The sequence below is a fragment of the Pongo abelii genome, chromosome 12 (genome assembly GCF_028885655.2).
Source record: "Pongo abelii isolate AG06213 chromosome 12, NHGRI_mPonAbe1-v2.0_pri, whole genome shotgun sequence".
Lineage (NCBI taxonomy): Eukaryota > Metazoa > Chordata > Mammalia > Primates > Hominidae > Pongo > Pongo abelii.
Window position 1 is genome coordinate 47521439 of NC_071997.2, and position 26409 is coordinate 47547847.

The window sequence follows — 26409 nt, forward strand, 5'->3', positions numbered from 1 at the left end:
AACCTGAGGAGAACCACGACCATCTGCCTTTTTGAGAAGGCACGATTTCTTGAAATGAGAAACACTGTTACTTCTGTAGTCATGTGAAATAGCATTTATTATTAATTTGGTTAATAATATATAACATTCAGTTTACTTTTTTAATTGAAACACTTCTTCAATTTTCAGATATTTAAGAAAATAATTTATCTATATTTTAAATGCCAACATAACATGAATGGAAGTTTATGAAAAAACTATTGGAGCCAAATGCTAGATTGCTTCCTGCAGGGAAGAGGCTGAGAGGAGGAAACCAAGTTTCTGGAGAAAAAGAAGCAAAGTAGACAAAGGAGTGTGTGTGTGTGTGTGTGTGTGTATGTGTGTGTATAAGACAGAGAAACAGAGACCTGATTCCATCTGCATCACTTGAGTCTCCATATCCACTTTTTTCTCCCCACCTCCACCGCCCCACTTAAGCGGGTTTGTGTTGGGTTTCTTTCATTCTTAACAGTAAGTTTCCTGACTATTATGCAGCCAGACTTCCATTATGATTAACATCTAGATTACAATGGTATTACCATTTACTAAAAATTAGAATTCCAATAACCTGTGGTTGAGAACATTGGTTTTGCAGTCAAAGAGACTCAAATCTAAATTCTAACTCTATCACATCCATACATGTCTGTGATCTCAGATAACACATCCTGTTTTGGTTTCTGTTTCCTTATCTGCAGAATGAGGATAAATATCAACACTTTTCCAGCTTTTGTGAGAATTAAAAATGTAATGCATGTAGAAAATGTAATATGATGCCATGCCTTACTAGTACTAAGAGTCTGATAACTGTCAGCTGGCTTTATTCCTGTGATGTAGAACATCCACTTACTTTGAAAGTGTTTCTGATATGTGACAGCTGTCTTTTGCCCTTTAGTCCTTCACTTTTTCTTGTCCTATGTCTTCCTTCCTACTATAAGATTTGGAATATTGAGTTATATGAGATAATCAACTCACCCGTTCCTGAATTTCATCAAGAAATAATAAGCTATGAACATATTCTGTGGTAGTAGTTGGAACAAACTCAAGTTTGTACTCTGCATCTTGTGCCTCAAAGATAATGGCATCCACTTTTTTCTTGCTTTGACGAGGAAGCATAAAATTTAGCACCTAAGAAAGAAAACAACATGTGAATTGTAAATAGTCGAATATTTTCATTTTATTATATATTTTAGACAAATCCTAATTGGACATCTGCTAAATCAGCAGGTATTGGAAGCAGCAGTGAATACGAAGAGACTTTTTTTCTCTTTAAATCACTGCTAGTTAAATGAGCCAATAGGAAGGCCAGGTTTTGAAGATCATTTCTATGGCTTACCAAATATTTTCCCTAAATGCTCTCATATCTTGCAAGTATGCTTTCTGCTTCTTCGTCCTATGTAGTGGACATTATGCTGCCCCGTCCAGCATCAGTCCCACTCCTTTCATGTTGGGTGCTAGCCATGCAGTTTGGGGGAAATTGATCTCTCCTTCAGAAACAAATATGCAGTCTGACTGATCACTTGGCAAATAGGAACATGGCTTTTTTGGCCAAAGTGATCAGATTAAGGTTGTATTAGTCCATTTTCACACTACTATAAAGAACTGCCTGAGACTGGGTAATTTATAAAGGAAACAGGTTTAATTGACTCACAGTTCAGCATGGCTGGGGAGGCTTCAGGAAACTTACAAACATGGCAGAAGGTGAAGGGGAAGCAAGGCTCCTTCTTCACAAGGCAGCAGGAAGGAGAAGTATGTGAGAGTACAGGAAAAACCACGATTTATAAAACCATTAGATCTTGTGAGAATTCACATACTGTCAGGAGAACAGCATGGGAGAAACCACCCCCCTAATCCAATCACTTTCTATCAGGTTCCTCCCTTAACACCTAGAGATTACAATTAAAGATGGGATTTGGGTGGGGACACAAAGCTAAACCATATCAAGTGTGAACCCTGACTTCAGTTGATTCAATTAGATAAAGGCCCACACTTTTATTTATGGCTGAGAGAGATGTGTACTCAGAACCCCAATGTTTCTCTTTCTCTCTCCATACAAACAAATAATCGGCTTGTCGAGCTTTTGACAATCATTTTACAAATGCCTTAGGATGAAGCCTGCACATAAGGAGGCTCAGGAAAGAGAATGAAATAATTGGTTCATTGGTAACACCATTGAGCCACTAGATCATACCTCCTTGATATCGACCCAATCTCTGGACTTTTTAGATACATATGCCAATAACTCTTCTGATTGCTTAAGCCAGTTTGAGTTCAGTTTTTTTGGGCTTACAGTAAATACATACCCAAGTATTTCTTGAGCATACAGTAGCTAAAAATGCTTGTTGAAATTGAATTAAATTTGCTCCAATTATATACATAATTATACATGTAAATAAATATATATATATATATTTCTTTTTTTTTTACCAGATGAAGAAGCAAAACTCTAGAAGGAAGCCCAATGCCATACAATTAATTAATAACAGAACATATTAGCACTCAGGTCTGCACTCTTTTATACAGTGCTCTGTCTTCTGTCATCTACCAGGAGCCAGAAAATGTTTTCTATAAGGGCCAGATAGTAAATATTTTAGATTTGCAGTCAATACAGTGTCTGTCACAACTACTAAACTTTGTCCTTGTAGGAAGAAAGCAGCCATAGATGATATGTAAACCATTGTCATGGCTGTGTTCTGATAAAACTGTATACACAACAAGAGGCAGGCTGGGTTGGCTCTATGGGCCATAGTTTTCCAATCCCTGTTTTATATCATTGTCTCTCTGTGGGCATTGCGAAGATACAAGTATACTCTGGCTCCAAAGGAAATTATTGTATTGGTTCTGAAACTTATTACAGAAATTTCCCTAGTTCTATAACTTACCAAAACATAATCAGACCTGTAAGGACAATTCCAGATCAGAAAATGATTTCCTAAACTTGATCTCGGTGGTCTAGAATCAACCATCACTCCCTCTAGGGTATTGAGCTGTTATGGTAGTATCCTCTCTGCAGGTCTTGAAATGCTCCGACAATGGAAAAAGGAGTAGGAGCAAGAGGCCAGTGTGAGGCCTGTAGTCCCCTCCATTATCTCATCTAAAAAGCTGATTATGCTTGTGACAAAAAGACTACAGAGTTTTTCTTAGAAATTAAGGATGTCCAATAGTGTTATATTAATTTTTATGTTTGCAATACTATAAAATAAATAATAGGTTTTCATGCAGTAGAAAAATCATAAAATAATTGTAGAGGAATAATTAAATTTTTTCTAGTTTATAGTTACCTCTAAGCATCGCAAAGGTGATGGAATTAATTTTTCTCTTAGCAGCCTAGTGTCAATGAGCAGCAATCCTACATTTCTGGTGGGTCTGAGAGCTACTGCGTCCTTGTGCTGTTTGTGATATTTTTCCAGTTGTTCACTAAAAAAGTTAACATCTACATAAAAAAATTCACATAAAGCATAAAATATACCATATTGGATTTTAAAAGATCATTACGAAATATATTAAAAATCATTGCATTGATAAATTTACACATATATTTATAATGTTATTGTCTGAACTTAGAGTATCTCATGTAACTTTAAAATGTTAATTGGATTGCTTTATAGTATTTTATTCTTGTGTTAAAGAAACTAATATTTTATAATGTAAATATGTCTTCTGGCTCCTATGAAGAGATGACAGATGAAAATAACTTGTAAGTGCATTAGAGAATCTAGTCTGGAATTGACTAGATTTCAGAGTTAGGTTGGTTTCAAGTTGGGCTTAATCTAAATGTTCTCTCCCACATGGTATCCCAAAGTAAAGCATTTTGAGAATATAAACAACAACAAAATTTGAAATATAAAAGATCACACATAGCTAAAATTATCTCCGTTTCTCTTCCCAACACATCTCTCTGCCATTCCTGCACCCTACATCATGGTCAAGGCCTTTGTCAACTTGAAAATGCTGCAGTTGCATTTTGATAATCTTCTTGCCTCCATTTTCTCCCTCATCCAATCCATCTGGAACCAATGGAAACCTGATTATCCTTGAATATACTCTCATCATACTATCAGTCAAAAATAGCTCTCTCTCTAATGCATATACAATTCTAAACTTCTCTGCTTGTCTTTCAAAATTCTGTACACTCTGGGCCTCTAAAAATTTAGCTAATTTTATTTCTAATTACCTCCTACATTTGGGTCAAATTGATTTCCTTACTGTCTGCCCTTTTTCCTCCTTCCATAATCTTCCTCCACCACCCCAAAGAGAAAGGGGTGCTGTTTCCTGCCTTTATTCATGCCATCTCCTCTCCTAATTATAAGGGGTAGTTTGATATAGTATAAAGAACACACCAGAGAAAGTATTAGAAGACCTGAGCTCAAGTCTTTAACCCATGTGTGGCCTTGGGAAAGTCACTTAGTCTTTCTGAGCTTCAGCTTCCTCATAATATAAAACAGAAACAGCAATTACCTCCCTTACTCACTTCAGAAGGTTTTGATTTGTGTATTTTTGAAAGCCGACTAAATTAAGATGTTAAATGATCTGATAAGTCGTATGGTAAGGATACCCGTATAATGCTGCGCTGTTTAGTATTTTCCAAATGTATTTGAGCACCATCTTTTTTCATGGTATCATGTAATTATCCCTCAGAAGAGTGCCAATGAACACAACTTTGGGAACCATTTATTTGGTCCAAAACTCTTATTTCATAGATAGAGAAATTGAGGTCAATTGAGGTCATATGACTTGGCTATGGCCACATAGCCAAAAAGGAATAAAAGATTAAAGCCAATAGTTGAGAAATACGATTTCTATCTTTTTTTTTTTTTTTTGAGACGGAGTCTTGCACTGTCACCCAGGCTGGAGTGCAGTGGTGCCATCTCGGCTCACTGCAAGCTCCGCCTCCTGGGTTCACACCATTCTCCTGCCTCAGCCCCTGGAGTAGCTGGGACCACAGGCCCCCACCACCACACCCGGCTAATTTTTTGTGCTTTTAGTAGAGACGGGGTTTCACCATGTTAGCCAGGATGGTCTCGATCTCCTGACCTCGTGATCCACCTGCCTCGGCCTCCCAAAGTTCTGGGATTACAGGCGTGAGCCACTGCGGAGAGGCAGTACATAAAACGGTTAAGCAGACAAGCTTTCAAGTCAGAGAAATTAGATCTAAACTGCTCACTAGCTGTTTAATCCTGAGGTTGCCTTATCTCTATAGATCTCTGTTTTCTTTTTATAAAATGGTAACACTAATACTCTCCTCAGAATTGTGAGAATTGGATGAAATGTCTAAATATTACTTAGAACAGTATCTATCATGCTGTAAGTGCTCAGTAAAGTGTAGAAATTATTAGTAAATGCTGACGTTTATAGGAACTTGGTGGTGAGATGTGGCTGCTTGTCAGGAAGCCAGAACCTGTCTGCTGGTCGTTCTCTGAGGCAGGACAGGGAGCAGTCTGGCTAAAAGTTCAGTTAGACATTTATTAAGGATCTACAATATGTGCTAAGCAATGTTGTAGTCGTTTGAGGATATCAAATAACAGGTAAGGATGATATCCAAGGGCAAAGCCCACCTCCATAAGCCTCTGGCAAACAATTGGATTTAGTGGTTTAGGACGTATTGGGGGTTCCAAACAGAGGAGGAGCACAGAGGTTAGGAGTCCAGGCCACGGTACTCCAAAGTCGCAGCCATCAGAGTGTTGGGACTGGGAGGCCTGGTTCCAGGATTGGGTTTCAAAGGCAGAACTGGCAAGACAAGATAGGACTAGCTGAAGAGTAACCTGGGGGTCAGGGGACTGCATGCTGATGGGAACTTGCTGAGGGATCACAGTTATCCAACGTGAGGACTGTGGTAGCAGGAGGCTAGGAAGCCTTGGGCTCAGGATATGAGTAAAAGAGCTCAGGGATTAGAACTGGCTATTTTGATCAGGCCTCCTTCTTGTGCCAAAATTCCAGGCTCCATACCCTGCTGCCACTGTGATGCCATGACATAGCACAGGAGGCATCATGTCCTCACGTGCCTGTCAGTATGCTTCTGTTCAGCACACACTAAGTCTCCATGTGATAGTGTTGTCAAAGAACAGTGGAAGTAGGCTTGCCTAAATTTTGTTTTCTAAATTGGGGCCCCATTTTGGTCTAACAACTTAGTATCTTGAAAAAAAGGAGTCAGTTTCAGATTTTTAAAATTTAAGGCACATAACAATCAGGTACAATGCCTGATCTTGGACTTGATCCCTGGCCAAATCATCTGGAAGCTGCTTTACTTGGGGAATTTTGAAAATGGAATAAGTTAAGATATTAAGGAATTGCTATTTCGGTGGGGTGGGGGCAGGGGATGATACTATTTTCATTCTGTAGAAACATGTTTTAGAGATGCATATTGAATTATTTAACTTAAGAATACTTCAGCATAGCAAAGAATAAGGAATTGAAAGAAAAACATAAAAACATAAAGAAAAAATTGGTGCTGGTTCATACAGCAAAGTATCAAAGTAATTGTAATTATATTTATATATAAGAAAATAAAGGAAGCTCATGAAATAAAGAATATGAAAGACATGCATCATGATTTAAAATAGCAAACAAATATACTTATTTTTTATAATTTTCTGAGAACTTGCTTGCCTGAAATTGCACTTGGACATTGTAGATTATCTTCTTTTGTTAAAGGCAGTGAAATAAAACAGTTTTCTCCTAGGTCTTATTTCATGACTAAGAGTTGTTGATTCACACCCACCAGATCTTAATGTAGTCCCAGAAGAAAAAAGAATAAGTTCCTGAGATAGAAAAGCTTATATAAACTTTATTTAATGGAATTGGTAGAGGTATCCATTCCTTTCAACTCCTTCTCATATGCAGGCTATATACTCTTAGCACTGATACAACTTTAAACTAGATGATAAGCAATTAGGAAGGAATTGCTTTCCATAATATCCTGAAATAAAACATTAATACTGAATAAGGAGAAAGGAAAAAAGTAATTCTATAGAAAATAACCTAGAAATGAATTAACTCTTGCCTTTTGTCAGGCCAACTCTTTTGGGCTACCATTTGTGTCCCCAAACATCACCAAACAGAATCCTAAAAGACAACAAATCTCAGTATCCCTATAAAAATAATTAGTAAGTACAAATGGACAAGTTACCAGGTTCCTGAAGTTTAAGAGCTTGTAAATCAAGACTTTCATTTTCCTTGAAGAATATCTGGAACTTTTCAAAGGTAGCTGCATAGATGCGGGCCGATTCAAATGCTGCCTGAATGGTTCCCTAAATGTTATAAATAAGCAGACAAATATGACCATATTTTTGTTAAGCAGAATTTAATTCAATACAACTAAACAAAGAAACAAGCAAGCACACAAACTCTATGCCCAATAGTATGTTTTGATTTGGGAAATATGAATGAAGGAAGATACATTCTTGACGTCAAGGAGTAATTGATGGATTCAAGAAGAAATTGTTATGAAATAAAAAAAATTCATCTTTAAACCTGACTTTTGAAGAATTATTCCTGTGACTGAAAGGAAACACACTTACAATTTGTTTCTGCTTCATGGTGAACTTATATATTGCTAGTAAACATATGGCAAAGAGGCAATACTTGTTTATTTTCCCAACTGCATATTTTATGTCACTGTGTTTTTAAGCAAAGGCAAACCTGTTTAGCATCCCCAGAAAATCACTTGCTTAATCTTACTATCAAATCTTTGGCATTGGCCAGTCTCTTATTCCAAAATATCCTTCATACTTTGCCATAATAAAAACTTTTTCTTCACCTCTCTTAAACTTGGTTCTAACCCATATTTCCCCACAAAGTTTTTTTAAACGAAGACAATGATTTCTAATCATTTCAATCCCTTTAATAACTGTCAAGATATATTATTATATGTTCAAAGTCTATGAAAGGCAGTTAGGATTCACTTGCTGTTGGTCTTGGTCCATGTCTACTTGGCTGTGCTCCACACCTTTTCCTTGTGTTGTCTACTAAGACTTGTAAAAAAGCCTGCAATTTGTCCCAGGAAAACTAGAGGTGATCAATGGAATTGCACAAATCCAACACACCGATGCTAGGGAAAGTGACTCAGTTATGCTTTGTGGTAGTAGAAAATTTAATTACAAAGAATAGTATACACTCTGTATGTCTACGTTTAGTTATTTGTTCATTTATTTTGTTTTAATAGGCTTTTATGAATATTCCAGAATGTTTCTGCTGTTTCTTTCTTTATAATAAACATTGAAAAAAAAACTTTATCAAACTATGTTTCCTTTGAACTGAATAAATAGTATCTCTCATATGTCATCATGCAGGTGCTAGTTACAATATAAGGCTTGTAAATGGAAAGCCCCACCGATGTTCAAAATATGATTTCAAAACATTTTTATTTTGAAACAATGTATGATTCACAAGAGTGTTACTGGAATAGTACAAAGAACTGCATATCTCTGTCACCAAAATTCCCTAAATTTCAACAATTTTTCATATTTACTTTGTAAGTCTCTCTATATACACATATTATTATACTCTGAACCATTTGGGAGAAAGTTACAGACATGTGGCACATTGACCCCTAAATATTTCAGGGGTTACTTGCTAAATACAAGGACATTTTCTTACATAACCACAGTATAATGGTCCAAATCAGGAAATTAACATGGATATTAATTGGTAGTAATCAAATTGTCCCAGTCTGTCCAGAATTGGTTCCTTCCAGTGGGTTTTTGGTCTTGCTGACTTCAAGAATGAAGCCGCAGACTCTCACGGTGAGTGTTATAGCTCTTAAAGATGGTGTGTCCGGAGTTGTTTTCCTCCCAGCGGGTTCGTGGTCTTGCTGACTTCCGGAGTGAAGCCGCAGACCTTCGCAGTGAGTGTTACAGCTCTTAAAGGTAGTGCGGACCCAAGAGTGAGCAGCAGCAACATTTATTATTAAGAGCGAAAGAACAAAGCTTCCACAGCATGGAAGGGGACCCAAGCGGATTGCAGCTACTGGCTCGGGTGGCCAGCTTTTATTCCCTTATTTGGCCCCGCCCATATCCTGCTGATTGGTCCATCTTACAGAGTGCTAATTGGCCCATTTTACAAAGTGCTGATTGGTGCATTTACAATCCTTTAGCTAGAGACAGAGTGCTGATTGGTGCGTTTTCACAGAGTGCTGATTGGTGCATTTACAAGCCTTTAGCTAGACACAGAGCACTGATTGGTGCGTTTTCAGAGTGCTGATTGGTGCATTTACAATCCTTTAGCTAGACACAGAGCGCTGATCGGTGCGTTTTTACAGAGTGCTAATTGGTGCATTTACAATCCTTTAGCTAGACAAAGAGTGCTGATTGGTGTGTTTTTACAGAGTGCTGATTGGTGCATTTACAATCCTCTAGCTAGACAAAAGAGTTCCCCAAGTCCCCACTCAACCCAGGAAGTCCAGCTGGCTTCACCTCTCACCAGGGAGACCCTTTGAGGTGGCTTTTTGTCTTTTCTACATGTCTCTATGGTTATTTGGGCATGTTCTTATTTTTTAGCTGAACAATATTCTCTAGGCTCATATTGTACTATCCTACCCCACCCCTTGAAGAAGAGAGTTCTGCAGAGAGAACAAAGAGAGTTCCTTTCAATTGGAAATGATACATAGAAACTAACACGTGGATACTAGATGTGCTCATTGGTATTGGGATGTCATTGCTTGTAGGCTATTTCAACAGACAGGTCTAGGAAATACACATACACCCCACATACAATCACGAAACCCTACACATTTCTTTATCTTTCTACAGATCAATTAAAATCCATGAGTTCACAACTCCATTCCAATGCAACAACATAGGGTTCATTCCAGCCTTCCCTCTTCCATATTTGTAACTCCCTTTCTGAGGATGAGTAACCTCATCTCATCATTCACAATATATTTATTTATTTTGCTCAACTCTAAATAAAATACACAGAAAGGAGTTTCAACATTGCTAATACACTAATACCACTGCAAAAAACAAACCTACTAACCAGAGTTCAGTATTTGCTGCAGTTATGGTGGTTTTTCATCCTCAGGATACATGGCCAAAATACTGTACTCAAAAGTTACTTGGTTTAGTTATTTTCCCTCATCCCTTTAATGTGGTTATGTATTTCACTTGAAATACATGTGGGTTTATTTCTTTTTGTTTGTATTTTGTTTTACGGTTTTGCTCTCCATTTTGTTGATTTTTTTAGAACTATATTAAAAGGTATACTCAGAAAATAGTCACTTCCCCATTTTTTTCACTTCTTACCCACCATCCTCACCCTTCCTACACCATTCACATTACCCCCTCTAGGTAACTAATTTCCCTAGTTTCTGGTTTATCTCCCTTTCCTTCCTACTTCTGACATAAACTTCTGAATATCTATAGTATACCATAGATATTCTTTTGTACTTTGCCTTTTCCATCTAACAATATATCCTGGAAATCACTCTATATTAATTAATAACCAACTTCTTCATCCATTTATTCAGCCACATACTATTCCTTTGTGTAGATATACCATAGATTATTCAATAATTTTTCTATACATGGCTATTTTGGTAGTTTACAATATTTTGCAGTCATAAACAATGCTGCAGTAAGTAATCTAGTGCATACGTACTTATGTATTGTTGAAAACGTATTTTTAGGATACATTTTAAAGGTTGTACTGTTGGATCAAAAGGTAAATGCGTGTATAGTTTTGCTTTGCAAAATGTTCTTTTATTTTTTGCATCCCCACAAGCTTAATGTGAGAGCGTTTGTTTACCCATAGAGTAATCACCAGAAAGTGTTGGTATACTTTTTAATTTTGCTAATCTGATAGTTGAGAAATTATATCTCAGTTTTAATTCACATTTATCTTATGAGTAGACTATCTTTTCATATGCTTAGATGCTATGTTTAGTGAATGTTTTATCATAAGTTTTGACCATTTTTCTTTTTTTTAAATTAAATTAAATTAAATTATATTTTAAGTTCCAGGGTGCATGTGCAGGATAGGACATGCAGGTTTGTTACATAGGTAAGTGTATGCCATGGTGGTTTGCTGCACCTATCAACCCATCACCTAGGTATTAAGCCCCACATGTATTTGCTATTTATCCTGTTGTTCTCCCTCCCCACGCACCCTGATGGGTCCCAGTGTGTGTTGTTCCCCTCCCTGTGTCCATGTGCTCTCATTGTTCAGCTTCCGCTTATAAGTGACAATACATGGTGTTTTCTGTTTCTGTGTTAGTTTGCTGAGGATAATGGCTTCCAGCTCCATCATGTCACTGCAAAGGACATGATCTCATTCTTTTTTATGGCTGCATAGTATTCCAGAGTGTATATATATCACATTTTCTTTATCCAGTCTATCACTTATGGGCATTTGGAGTGATTCCATGTCTTTGTGATTGTGAATAGTGCTGCAATGAATATGTGTATGCACATATCTTTATAATAGAATGAATTTTCCTTTGGGTATATACCCAGTAATGAGATTTCTGGGTCAAATGGTATTTCTGGTTCTAGGTCTTTGAGGAATCACCACACTGTCTTCCATAATGGTTGAACTAATTTCACTAACAGTGTAAAAAGCGTTCCTATTCCTCCACAGCCTCACCATCATCTGTTGTTTCTTAACGTTTTAATAATTGCCATTCTGACTGGCGTGAGATGGTATCTCATTGTGGTTTTGATTTGCATTTCTCTAATGATCAGTGATGTTGAGTTTATATATATATATATATACATATGCCACATAATATATAATATATATATATGCCACATAAATGTCTTCTTTTGAGAAATGTGTGTTCATGTCCTTTGCCCAGATTGCAAAAATTTTTCCTATTCTGTAGGTTGTCTGGTCACTCTGATGATAGTTTCTTTTGTTGTACAGAAGCTCTTTAGTTTAATTAAATCCCATTTGTCAATGTTTGCTTTTGTTGCAATTGCTTTTGATGTTTTGTCATGAGATCTTTGTCCATGCCTATGTCCTGAATGGTATTGCCTAGATTTTCTTCTATGGTTTTTATAGTTTTGGGTTTTACATTTGAATCTTTAATCCATCTTGAGTTAATTTTTGTATAAGGTGTAAGGAAGGGGTCCAGTCTCAATTTTCTGCATATGGCTAGCCAGTTCTCCCAGCACCATTTATTAAATAGGGAATCCTTTCCCCATTGATTGTTTTTGTTAGGTCTGTTGAAGATCAGATGGTTGTGCAGTTTTATTTCTGAGATCTCTATTTTGTGCCATTGGTCTACATGTCTGTTTTTGTACCAGTACCATGCTGTTTTGGTTATGGTAGCCTTGTAGTATAGTTTGAAGTTGAGTACTGTGATGCTTCCAGCTTTGTTCTTTTTGCTTAGGATTGTCTTGGCTATACAGGCTCTTTTTTGGTTCCATATGAATTTTAAAGTAGTTTTTTTCTATTTCTGTGAAGAATGTGTTTTGACCATTTTTTCTACCTAGTTTTGGTTTCCCCTCTCTCTAGTATTAGAAATATTAGCCCTTAGCTATAATATGTAATACAAATAGATTCTCTCTGTTTATAAGTGTATTTTTACTTTGTTTACAATTTTTTCTTGCGAAAGATTTATTTGTTGTGTAATCAAATTTATCAATTCATCCTATTCTTGCATCCAGATTTTAAAGTCATAGTTAGATAATCCTTTTTATGAACAAATCATAAAATAATTTGTCCATCTTTACTTACAGTTTTATTTTATTTTTAGATCCCTAATCTATATATTGGTGTGTAGAATGTGAACCATAGATCTAATTTTAACTTTATCCAAATAGCTATTCAGTTGTACCAGCTACATTTATGAAAAATTCATATTTGCTTCAGTGATTTGAAATACTATATATTTTATACATTTCTACATGTACTTTGGCATCTGTTCTATTCTACTGGTCTGACAGCTATTCATGTGCCAGTATCACGTTCGTTTAATTATAGAGTGTTTATATTAAATATTTGGGCAGTATAGTACTCCTCATAGCTTTTCTTTTTTCAACATTTTTGGTAGTTATTCTTAGATGTCTATTTATGCATATAAGCTTTATTATAAGCTTGTCAGTATTTTCATAGGCATGTGTTAAAATTATAAATTAACCTAGAGAGAAAAAAACATCTTTATCATGTTGAGTCATCCCATTTAAGAAATTTTTATTGGCATGTATTAAAATTATAAATTAACTTAGAGAGAAAAATCATCTTTATCATGTTGAGTCATTCCATTTAAGAAATTTTTTCCAAGCCTATTTTTGTGTCTTCCCGAAGATTTTTTAAAAACATAAAAGTGTTCTTCATATGGGTTTTTAACATTTCTTATTAAATTTATTCCTAAATATGTTACCTTCTTTGCTGCTATTATGAAAGAAGTATTTTCTATCAGGCATTTTCAATATTCTAGAATAATTGAGGTGGCATTGTGAATATCTAGTCTTTGGAGATTTGATAAATTTCCCCCATTTGGGCCTGGTGCTTTTTGTGGAGTATTTCTTTGGTAACTCTCTCTATATCTTCCGTGGATATTGGCAGGAGCTCTATTTCTAATGTGAACAATTCCAGTAAAAATATTTCCCTAAAAAATTCTCAATTTTAACTAACCCTGAATGTGGGGTTAGTTAAGTGGTCTAAATGCTCCATGTAAAAGACATAGAGAGGATAGCTGGATAAAAAGACAAGACTCAACCATTTGCTGTCTTCAAGAGAACCATCTCACATGTAACAACACCCATAGGCTCAAAGAGATGAAAAAAGACCTACCATGAAAATGGAAAACTAAAAAGAGCAGGAGTCACTATTCTAATATCAGATAAAATAGAGTATAAACCAACACCAATTAAGATGGAAAAAGAAGGGCATTACATAATGATAAAGGGTACAATTCAACAACAAGACTTGGCTATTCTAAATATATACACAGCCAACATTGGAGCACCCAGATTTATTAAAAGATTTATTAAAAAATTACTTCTAGACCTACAAAAAGACATAGACAGTCACACAACAATAGTGGGATACTTGAACATGCCCACTAACAGTGACTGATCATTGAGGCAGAAAACTAACAAAGAAATTGAGGACTTAAACCCAGCACTCCAACAATTGACTCTAGATTAACAAATAAAAAGAAAAAAGAATAAACACAACCAGAATTGACAAAGATGAAATTACAACAGATTCTAGAGAAATAAGAAAGATCCTCAGAGACTATTATGAACAATTCTATATACACAAATTAGAAAATCTAGAGGAAATGGATAAATTCCTGGAAATATACAACCTGCCAAGACTGAACCAGAATGACAGGGAAACCCTGAACAGACCAGTAACAAGTTTTGAAATTGAATAAATAATTTAAAAAACTATCAAAAAAAAAAAAAAAAAAGCCCTGGACCAGATGGATTCACAGTTAAATTCTACCAGAAATAGAAAGAACTGGTACCAGTTCTACTAAAACTATTCCAAAATATCAAAGAGGAAGGTTTCCTTCATAACTCATTCTATTGAATACTAAGCTAGTATCACCCTGACACCAATATCTGGCAGAGACACAATGATAAAAGAAAACTTCAGGCCAATATCCCTGATGAACATAGATGCAAAAAATCCTTAACAAAATACTAGTGAACAGAATCTAGAAGCACATCAAAAAGTTAATACACCACAAACAAGTAGACTTTATTCTTGGGATTCAAGGCTGTTTTAACATATGCAAATCAATAAATGTGATTCACCACATGAACAGAATTAAAAGCAAAAATCATATGATCATCTCAATAGACACAGAAGCAGCTTTTGATAAAATCCAACATCCCTTCATGATAAAATCCCTAAGCAGACTAGGGATCAAAGGAATAGACTTCAAAATAATAAGAGCCATCTATGACAAACACACAGCCAACATCATACTGCACGGGCAAAAGTTGAAACCATTCCCCTTGAGACCTAGAATGAGACAAGGATGCTCACCCTTACCACTCTTATTCAACATAGTACTGGAAGTTCTAGCCAGAGCAATCACGCAAGAGAAAGAAATAAAAGGCATACAAATAGGAAGGGAAGAAGTCAAATGATCTCTCTTTGCTGATGATATAATTCTATACTTAAAAACCCCTAAAGACTCTGCCAAAAGGCCCCTAGAACTGATAAATGACTTCAGTAAAGTTTTGGAATACAAAATAAATGCACAAAAATCAGTAGCATTTCTATACACCTTAAATGGTCAAATTGAGATTCATATCAATAACTCAATCCCATTTATGATAGCCACATACACACAAAATGAAATGCCCAGGAATACAGCCAAACCAAGGAGGTAAAAGATTTCTACATGGAGAACTACAAAATACTGCTGAAATAAATCAGAGATGGAAAAAGATTCCATGCTCGTGGACTGGAAGAATCATTATTGTTAAAATGGCCATAATGCCCAAAGCAATTTACAGATTCAATGCAATTCCTATCAAACTACTTACATCTTTTTTCACAGAATTAGAAAAAACTATTCTAAAATTCATATGGAACCAAAAAAGAGCCAACTAGCCAAAGCAATTCTAACCAAAAACAACAAAGCTAAAGGCAGCACATTACCTGGGCTTCAAACTATGCTATAAGGCTACAGTAACCGAAACAGCAAGGTATGGGTACAAAAATAGACACATAGACCAATAGAACAGAACAGAAAACCCAGAAATAAAGCTGCACACCCACAACCATCTAATATTTGACAAAGTTGACAAAAACAAGCAATGGGGAAAAGATTCCCTATTCAACAAATGGTCCTGGAATAACTCACTAGCCATATGCAGAAGAATGAAACCGCACCTCTACCTTTCATCACATACAAAAATTAACTCAAGATGGATTAAAGATTTAAATGTACAATCTCAAACTATAAAATTCCTACAAGAAAACCTAGAAAATAACCTTTTTGACACAGGCTTGGCAAAGAATTGTTGGTTGTTTTCAAAAACAATTGCAACAAAAACAAAAATTGACAAGTGGCACCAAATTAAACTAAAGAGCACCTGCACAGCAAAAGAAATTTTCAATAAATATACAACCTACATAATGGGAGAAAATATTCACAAACTACGTGTTTGACAAAGGTCTAATATCCAGAATCTATTAAAAACTTAAATCAACAAGCAAAAAACAAATAACTTCATCAAAAAATGGCAAAATACATGAATAGACACTTCTCAAAAGAAGACATACAAGCAGCCAGCAAACATACGAAAAAATGCTCATTATAACCAATCATCAGAGAAATGCAAATCAAAACCACGATGACATGCCATCTCACACAAGTCAGAATGGCTATTATAAAGCCAATAAAAAACAGTTATTTCTCCATACCTAGGGAGGCTATGGAGAAAAGAGAATGCTTATACACGATTAGTGGGAATGTAAATTAGTTCATCCACTACGGAAAGCAGTTTGGAGATTTCTCAAAGAACTTAAAACAGAGCTACCATTTGACCCAGTAATCCCATTATTGGGTATGTACATGTATTAGTCTGTTCTCACGCTGCTAATAAAGACATACCCAAGACTGAGTACTTTATAAACAAAAAGAGGTTTAATGGACTCACAGTTCCACGTGGCTGGGGAGGCCTCACAATCATGGCAGAAGGCAGAAGAGGAGCAAAGGTGCGTCTTAAGTGGTAGCAGGCAAGAGATCATGTCCAGGGGAACTGCCTTTATAAAACCATCAGATCTTGTGAGACTTATTCACTATCACGAGAACAGCACGGGAAAACCCACCCCCATGATTCAATTACCTCCTACCAGGTCCCTCACACTACACTTGGGGATTACAGGAGCTACAATTCAAGATAAGATTTGGGTGGAACACGGCGAAACCATATCAATACCCAAAGGAAAATATATCATTCTGCCAAAAAGAAGCCAGTCCTCAAATAAAATCTTCATCATTGAGACTCTAAATGAGCTTCCCTGCTAGGTGATATTTCACTTGTGTTGCCAAAATCCACTGCTGGAGGAATTAAGTGCCTCCTGTGTGACTCCACTGGAGAGGACTCTTGGAAGCTGTGCCTGGTTTCCTCTGAACTTTATCTCATGTGCCTTTTCCCTTTGTTAATTTTGCTTTATATCCTTATATAAATAAGGATTTATTTATATAATAAATAAATACATAATACATAATAGCTGTAATACATAATAGCCATGAGTAAAATTATACACTGAGTCCCGTGAGGTCTCTTAACAAATCATAGCATCTGGCATTAAGGATCCATGACTCATAGGATCACAAGCCCCACTTTCTTATTGTTTACCTTTGCCCCTACAACATTGAGCATCTTTTCATTTTTAACCTTTCTGAATCATTTTGTTTTGGATTTCTCTCTTGTATCCAGCATATTGTTTTGTCTTGCCTTGTGAGCCAAACTGAAAATCCTTTTCTTTTAATAGATGAATTGAGCTCATTTATATTCATCACATTACTGATATATTTGGTTTCTATTTGGTCATATTATTTTCTATGTGTCTTATGGTTATATGTGTGCTTCTGTCATTCTTTCTCTGAGTTACAATATATTTTTTAAAAATACCATTAGTCACTTGTTTCCTTATTAACCTTTCATACTTTGATTTGTTGGTTTTTACTGATATTCTTTAATTCCAGCCTGTTAACTGTACATCAATCAATAACCTTATTCTACTTTCCTCTTATTCTCCTCCTTCTCTATTTTTAAAGTTGCACTATTTCTACTTCATTAGAACATACATTTATATACTAGTTTCCTATTCTTGTCTCTATCTTTTTTTTAGGCTTATATAGATCTACAATTAAATATGTTAAATATTCCCCATCAGCATCAGCTTTTTTCCCCCAAAGTTATTTCTTAGCTAGATGAAACTCATCCTGTAGTAGACTCCTAATGAGTACCAAATTCCCTGGGTTCTTGCATGTTGAAAACTATTTTTGTATAGCCTTGATACTTAAAAGACTAGGTTGGCTAGATAAAATTCTTGATTCACATTTTCTTTCCATGAGTTGTTTTTTTTTAAATGCTCCTCCATTATTGCCTTACTTCGTATGTTGTTTTTGAGAAGTCTGATGCTAGTCTAATTCTCTTGTCTCTGTAAGACCTGCAGAAAAATTATTTAGCCTTAAAATCTAATAATTTCAAAAGGCTATATCTCAGAGTTGATTGTTGTGGGTAATTTTCCAAGGAACTCTGTAGGCCCTTTCAATATATAGATTCAAATTTTCTTTTCCTGAACTATAGTTATAAATGTTTGCTCTGTCCTCTTCTTTTGTTTTTCTCTTACAGACACACCAATGATATGTATGTTATTTCTTCTTTGCCTGTCTTCCATTATAATTATTTTCTCTCTGAACCATTTTACTGATTTCTCTATCTTATTTTCATTCATTCTCTTGGTTGTTTTCTTATCTTTCTTCTATACTCATTACTTTTTCCTATCATTCTTCTATAGTCGTGTTAAACTTTTTGAACTTATTCTCCTTTGAGCACTATGTAATTTAGTCTTCATTTCTGAGATGATTTTGTCTTTTTCCCTTCCATTTATATTTTGAATTTTTAATTTTTAATTCAATGTGGCTTTTTGTATATTTGAATGCTTCTTTGAGAATATTTACTTTGGTGTGTAGTGCTGATTTTGCTTCATGGTTGTTAGTAGACTTGCATGTAGTTAATCTATTTTAATTTCTTTAGCTCAGGGATTGGGTGATTTATAAGATTTTTAGTTCAAGAGCATTCTGTTCTGTCAGTGGAGCAAGATGAAATATGTTTTATTTTATTTTATGGTGACAGGAAAAGAGTTGGATATACTCTCATTTATTTGATTCTTTCTTGAGACAGAGTCTTGCTCTGCTGCCCAGGCTGGAGTACAGTGGCATGATCTTGGCTCACTACAGCCTTTGCCTCTGGAGCTCAAGTGATCTTCCCACCTCAGCCTCCCAAGTAGGTTCTTTTTTGTTTTGCAGAACTTATATTTTCAGTAGTTGCTTCATTTCCTCCTCACCATCCAATGTTCACATAATGCCTCATCTTCTTTAGAAATTTTTAAAATTTTTAAATTTTTATTTTTAACTTTATTTCCTCCCCCAGAACTAATGTCATCTTGAGTAGCTTGCACTTTTAAGTCTCCTTCCTGTAGTCAGTCCTCTGATACACCAGGACTTTTAAAAAATCATTTCTGCATGTAGGATGGGCTTCTTTCTGGCTGTGACTTTAGATTAACCTCAGCTCCTTAGATTAACTGCTAGCTCCTTGCTTCTCTCTTTTGTAGATTTCCCAAGGACTGGCCTCACTGTCTGCAAAGGCTGTGGCAGGAGCATGAAGAAGAAAGCTCATTGGTATATGTGTTTATTTTTCTACTCAAAGGTAATTTGACACTTGGGTATTCTCTTTCTTTTAGTTACTTCCTAAGGGCATACATTTTGTTTAGTTTTATTTCCTTTCCTTGTAGGTTCTCATTAATTTTGGAAGATATGTGGGTGATTCATATTTAGACAGTTGCCATTATCCTGTCTATTTGAATTGAAAATATAACTTTTAATTACAAATGTTATAGTCATAATTAAAAAAAATTGTCTAAGGGAGAGAAAGTTGATGAATCAGAAAACTATTTTGGTACCAGAAAATCTGGTGGTTAGTAAATGAAATAAGGTTGTGGAATATCCTCCTTAGTATAAGTATTAATGCAAAAAAACACAAAAATCTAGGATGAAATTTTGGAATTAGAACATAGAGTCAATTTGCAAAGTTAAAATTATGAAAGAGGCCAAACCAACATGGCGGGAGCGTATAACTTTTGAATTGATGATTTAAAATAATGTAGCTGAGAATAAGAATTCCACCATAAGCAGAAACAGCAGTAGATGGAAAATGTTTGCTTTTAAAATCATACCATGACAGTTACAACCATACCTTGATGAAATAAAGAGATTGAAACACTATGCTAATTTTAAGTTACGTAGGAATGTATATATAACGGATATTTATGACTGACAAATGGGTAAATTTTAAGTTTGAAAATTACAGTATCATTTTGGTGTCTAGAAGAAAAGGCATTTGCAGTATGTTGAGGGCTGCATTCCTATTTTTCCATACAGGGGATTAGGTTACCCAAAAATGCAGGAGAGAAGCAAGCCAAGGAATAATGCTTGTTTCTTTATCTTCTCACATTGATCACCTCAATAAGTGAGCTTTTGAGTTTAAAAATTGGGACAAGTAAGATAAAAATTTTATGTGTAGAATACTATTTTCAAAGTCTTCAAGCATGCTTTAGTTAGTGCTTGCATTTGAGTGGCTATGGCCCAAAATAGTGAAACACCATGTTTTTGTTTTAATAAAACATTAAACACGTAATGAAAAAATGACTTTAGTAAAAGAAATTGTGTTGGCTGGTGAGTCACCCTGGCTCTGCCTGTGTCTCAGCATCCTCAACAGCCAGGATTACTTCCCCAAAAACACATGCACGTGGATCGATGGATTGCTAATGATAAGTAACTGTTTCTCCAGATATTTTAATGCCTTTTTTTTTTTTTTAGATGGAGTCTCGCTCTGTCACCCAGGCTGGAGTGCAGTGGCGCGATCTTGGCTCACTGCAAGTTTGCCTCCCGGGTTCACGCCATTCTCCTACCTCAGCCTCCCAAGTTGGGACTACAGGCACCTGCCACCACGCCTGGCTAATTTTTTGTATTTTTTTAGTAGAGATGGGGTTTCAATGTGTTAGCCAGGATGGTCTCGATCTCCTGACCTCGTGATCCGCCCGCCTCGCTCTCCCAAAGTGCTGGGATTACAGGTGTAAGCCACTGTGCCAGGCCCTATTTTAATGCTTTTAAAAAATTATTTCATGCTTAACAGGACAATTTTTAGGGAACAAATATTATTTTCAAATTTTACCATTTAGAGATTTAGGCATATGCCAATTTTCACATATAGAACATTTAAAGATAAGAAAGAAAAAAATATATATTACTTAATTTCATAAAAATTGAGAATATTATAAAATAGTTTTAGTCAGAGTAAATGTACCTTTATTTGAGAAATAATTGTGTGAAAATTCTTATCATCCTCAAATACTGCTGCTAAACTTGGCCCAGTTCCACAAGTTTTTCCTTCAAGTTTGTTGTTAATATAAGGGCTGGTGAAAGCATCAAAATACGAATCAGGCACGAGATTAGGAACTGATAACACAGTGTTTTGACAATGATTAACTGCACCCAAAATACCATCCTGTTAAAGAGAAAAGCATAAACGTAAATGTAAACACGTATATTTATAAATATTTTTGAATTTTATGAAATGCTAAAATAAATAAGAATAACTTATTCAACCGGGCTAGGTATTGTGTTGATTCTGAGTATATGACAAATCAAAAGACATGGCCCTACCTTCAGGATACATGTTTTCTAATTGCAGAGACAAAAAAATTGCAACACATGGTGATGAGTTCTGTATTTGAAGTGTGAACAAAACACTAGCAGGTCATAATGGAAGGAAAGCCAAGGAAGTCTATGGGAAAATTTAAAGGGAGGGTTCAAAGTTTATATTCTTTGAGTAGTAATTTATATTCCAGAAAGCTAATCTATGGGAAAAATAGACGTGTAAACAAAGATTTATGTGCAAGGACAATCACTGCAGTATTTCTCGTATTAATAACTACTTAGAGAAACACTTAAGTGTTCAAAAGTAGAAGTATAGTTATATAAGTTCTGGTGCTTTTAAACAATGGAAAATTACATATCCTTACAAAATGGTGTCTCCCAAAAATCATTTAATGACATGAGAAAAAGCTTATGATATAATGTTAAGTTTGAATGAAAGATAGTGAGCAGGATATAAAACTGGTATATAATATCTCAATGTAAACATGTATCTATATCTATCTCTGTACATAACCTCATGGTAAGTTAGGTATGTCAGCATATCAGTATGCACTAAAACAAGACTGGACAGAAGCCTATAAAAATGTTAATGGGTTTTCACTTTTGGTACATAATATTATGGATTATTTTAATAATCTTTTCCTGTGTTTTTCAAAGTCTCTTCAATGAGCATGAATCAGTTTGTAATTTATAATAAATATAAAGTCTAGAGAAAATGAGATAAAGAAAAGGTAAGTCTTTAAATGAGTCTCAAAAGATGAAGAGGAGCTTGTCAAGTATATCAGACAACAGTATAATCCTTGCTAAGTCATTGTGTGTGGGGCCCAAGGGGGCAGGCAGGTGAGTCATTTAGGTACTGGAGCATCAGCGCTACAGTGCAGAAATAGGATACTCTGCAGATGCAGTCAGCGCCTTCATGAAAGGCCTTGTGCATGATGCCAGTGTTACCCCACAGGCCAGCAATCCCCAAACTGTGACTGGGTACTACCCAGAGGATAAAGGGTCCCAACTTCCAAGGTAAATTTGAGAAGAAATCTTGAGTTACATGAAGCTGAACAGGAATTTTCTCAGGACCTGCTGAACAGGATTTTTTATATCTGTTAATATACAAATGTATATCACAACCCCCTTTCTCCTGGAATGCTTATCAACAGCTCACAGAACATCTTGTGAAAGATGCTACTACAGGCAATGGAGAAATTTTAAGCAGGAAAGGGACATGATTAGATTTGCTTATGAGAATAATCTTGCTGTCAGTAATGTGGAAAATGGACTAGAAGGGAGAGAGGCAGGCAGATCAGAGCAGACTATTTCAGGAGGCCAGAAGAGAGATGATGAGGTCCTGATGGAGAGGAGTGGCAGAGTGGGTGCAACCATAGCTCAGCACACAAGAGCTGATGACCTGATCTCAAGGAGGTAAGGGAGACTCTAGGGGAACTCCCAGATTGCTGGCTTGGGCATCTGGGCATCTAGGAGAACTCTCAGATTGCTGTCTTGGGCACCTTTCATTGAGATGGAGACAGGGAGGGAGGAGCAAGTTTTCGAAGAAATTGATAAGTTCAATTCATATTGGTGAATTGAAGTTAACTGTGGGACATTCAGGTGAAGATTTCCAGATGACCATGAGTGGGGCTTAAAAGAAAAGTATTGGATCTATAGATATAGACATATAGATATAGGTAGAGATATAGATAGGTAGATATAGATATAAATATATGTTTATGTCTGCATCCTTGGCACAGAAAAGAGCACCCAGAAAGAACTGTAGGGTGTGAAGAGGAGGGAGCCCTTAAGGATAGCAAGAATCAAGGATCAGATAAAAAAGAGGCTCTTGGAAAGATGACTGAGAAGGAAAAAATGTTGCTACAGAAATAGAAACCAGAGGAGGAGTCTATTTCAATTAAACCAAAGGAGGAGTCTATTTCAAGAGGCAGAAGCAGTAAACAGACTCAAATGCAATGGAGGTTTCTCTCACACAGCAAGAAATATTAGAATTCAAAAGTATATGTTGAATCAAGTATTAGGAAACGATAGGTAACCTAAGCAAGAGCAAAGTAAGAGATCATGACTTAAGTATATAATTTTCCTTTAGATTAATCTCTATGTGTATGCGTGCTTGGAATCATTGGGAGTGATTAAGGCTAATGACTAAAATAATAGTGAAAAAATAGAAAATTTATGAATGATAGTCCTATTTATACTTCTATTGGCTGATTTTGGGTTATATGAAATAAAATCTTGTTTTGGTATGAATCGACAAGCATGCTAATTATTCCCAGAGCTTGGCCATGTATGTTTCATGTGTAGAAGTTAAAAATACCCATGTGGGGAACAGGGTCCTATAATAGGAAATGAGAAGGGTATCCAGTTTTTTGAGGCCCACCCCTTGGGGGTAAAGGACAGCCAGCTGCTTGTGAGAGAGCCTCCTTTTGTCATCTGCAGTCTGGGACACCTGCATCCCATGTGAAGGACATGAATCTTGTGGCCAGGAGGGGACATGAGAGCCCAGTGCCTCTTGGCATGGGAGCTCCTGAGCGAGCTTCCAATCACAGGGACCTCAGTAGTCTGCTTGTCATCGCAAATGCCTTCAAATTGCCTATCCCATAAATTACAGAATCATAGACTGCGGAGGAGGAAGCAACGCTAGAACTCATATGCCTTCTCATCATATAAATGCAGAAACTGAACCCCAGAAGCAGTTTTCCTAAAGTCAAATAGCTTATTAATTGTAAAGCCAAGACTAAAATCTAGAGATCCTGATTACCACTGCTTTTGAATCAGAGTACAGCAGCTAACAACAGAAGATACAGACATTGACTGGTTTACTAACCTATGCACCTATGCAAATGTAGTAGGCAGAATTCTAAGATGACCCCCAAAATTCCTGCCCCTGTGTACACACGCTGTTCAATCCCCTCCTCTTGAGTATGGGTGGGAATTGTGAATATGATGGGATGCCAGTCCCATGATTAGGTTATGTGATGCAGCAAAGGAGGGGGGATATTGCAGGGTCCCAACTCAGTTGTTTTCGAGTTAGTCAAAAGTGATTATCCTTGATAGATGTGACTGAATCAAGTGAAAGCCCTTAAAAGAGGGATTGAGCCCTTCCTAAGAGAATGGTCCATCTGCCCTTGAAGAAGTGAATGGCCATATTGTAAACTGCCCAGAGAGTGGGCCACATGGCAAGGAACTACAGATGGTTTCTAGGACCTAAGTAGGGTAGTCCTTGGCTGACACCCCTCAAGGAAATGGGGATCTCAGCCCTACAGTTGCTTAGAGCTGAATTCTTCCAGCAGCCTGAGGGAGACCAAGACCTTGAAACAGATGATAATCTGAGTAGCCAGTGAAGCTCCTGACCTACAGAAACTGAGATGATTCATGGAGGATGTTTCCAACTGCTAACTTTGTGGTAACTTGTTACACCGCTATGGATAACTAAGACAACAAAATTCTCTTGGATCCAGCATACCTTTAAAAAGATTTCACAAATGGTATTTACAGGCTGGGCATGGTGGTTCACACCTGTAATGCCGGCACTTTGGGAGGCAGAGGCAGGCGGATCACTTGAGCCCAGGAGTTCAAGACCTGCCTGGCCACCATGGCAAAGCCGCATCTCTACAAAAAAAAAAAAAAAAAATTAGCCAGGCCTGGTGGCATACACCTGTAGTCCCAGCTACTCAAGAGGCTGAGGCGGGATGGTTGCTTGAGCCTCGGAGGTTGAGGCTGCAGTGAGCTAAGATCACATCATTGCATTCCAGCCTGGGTGACAGAGTGAGTCCCTGTTTCAAAAAAAAAAAAAGAAAGAAAAGAAAGAAAGAAAGAAAAAAAGAAAGAAAGAAAAGAAAAGAAAGGAAAAGGTATTCACAACAGAGTGATCTCTTCAGTTGTCCTTAAAGGGATCCCTATAGTCACTTTTAAATTTTGTATAGAATGTTTTCCTGTACCTTACCAAGCCTCTAATCTGACTCAAGTTAAAGATAATGTGCTAAACTTTTAGATAGTTTATATATAGCTATAATGCTGTGACAAAACAATGCTTTCTCTCTTTCTCATGATCATCTTGGAGTGGTGACAACTGCAATTCTGACAACCAACTGACAGCAAAACAGCTGCTTCATTTTCCAAATAGGTGCTTGCATGTGGATAATACGTGAAAAACACACACCAGAAAGTCTTCCAGAGAAGGCTCAAAGAGAAGTGACTGGACGGTCAACATTAGTTCTGTGAGAAACATGGGGATGAGAGATTCATCTTCTTCTTGCTTTTCCACCATAAGGGTCCCCTGAAATGAATATATGTACAGTGTTATAAAGACACAAATATCAAGGTCTAAAACAAAATAAAAAAACAAGGACATGTAAGTTTATATAATTAGCTGAATTCATTATCTTGGCATGTGGAAAGTGTTTCAGAGAATAATAAAGAACAGAAAGAAAAAAAGGCAAATATTGAAAGACTACATAACAATGTAAACCTTTTCTCCTTGTAAAAATACTACCAACAAAATGGAAAGGCAAACAATAAACTGGGAAGACATATCAATAATGTATATAGAAGATAGAAAGTTGATAATATTTGAATAGAACTACAGTTGATATACTTAATAGGAATATATGCCAATAATATATTAATGTATCTTTACATAGAAATATATTCAAATACAAATATACTTAAGTAGAAAAATGGGCAAAGGACATAATCTGAGAGTTCCTGAAAGCAAAATACAAATGACGAATTCACCTCCTTATTCTTCTCTTCCTTAAAATAGCTTATTCAGTAACAACATTTGCAGAGAGTTTACTGTGTGCCAGGCACAGTGCTGGGTATTTGTGTAATTTCCACACCAACCTTCTTAAATAGGTTCCATTATTGTTCCCATAGGATGAAAATGGGATTTGGAGAAGGTAGAATGTTTCATCCAGATCATACTAGCTAGTAGGTGGCAGACCAGAATTCAACCCACATATTTCTGATTCCTAGACCCATGCCCTTATTCCTGCCCTGGGGTCATAATTAGAAGAATACAACATTTGAAA

General features: G+C 36.2%; 1 protein-coding gene across 2 annotated transcripts in view; it reads right to left on the minus strand.

Annotated features, from left to right (window-relative positions):
* The window catches only part of DNAH6 (dynein axonemal heavy chain 6), a 325727-nt gene that overhangs the window by 262236 nt on the left and 37082 nt on the right, over nucleotides 1-26409 (minus strand). For both annotated transcript variants that reach the window (XM_024242264.2, XM_054547993.1), the window contains 5 exons: nucleotides 25539-25655; nucleotides 21021-21221; nucleotides 7142-7262; nucleotides 3297-3448; nucleotides 991-1143 (listed from right to left, as the gene is read on the minus strand). In XM_024242264.2, coding sequence (XP_024098032.2) covers nucleotides 991-1143; nucleotides 3297-3448; nucleotides 7142-7262; nucleotides 21021-21221; nucleotides 25539-25655 — 744 coding nt within the window. The remainder of the gene's footprint in view (nucleotides 1-990; nucleotides 1144-3296; nucleotides 3449-7141; nucleotides 7263-21020; nucleotides 21222-25538; nucleotides 25656-26409) is intronic.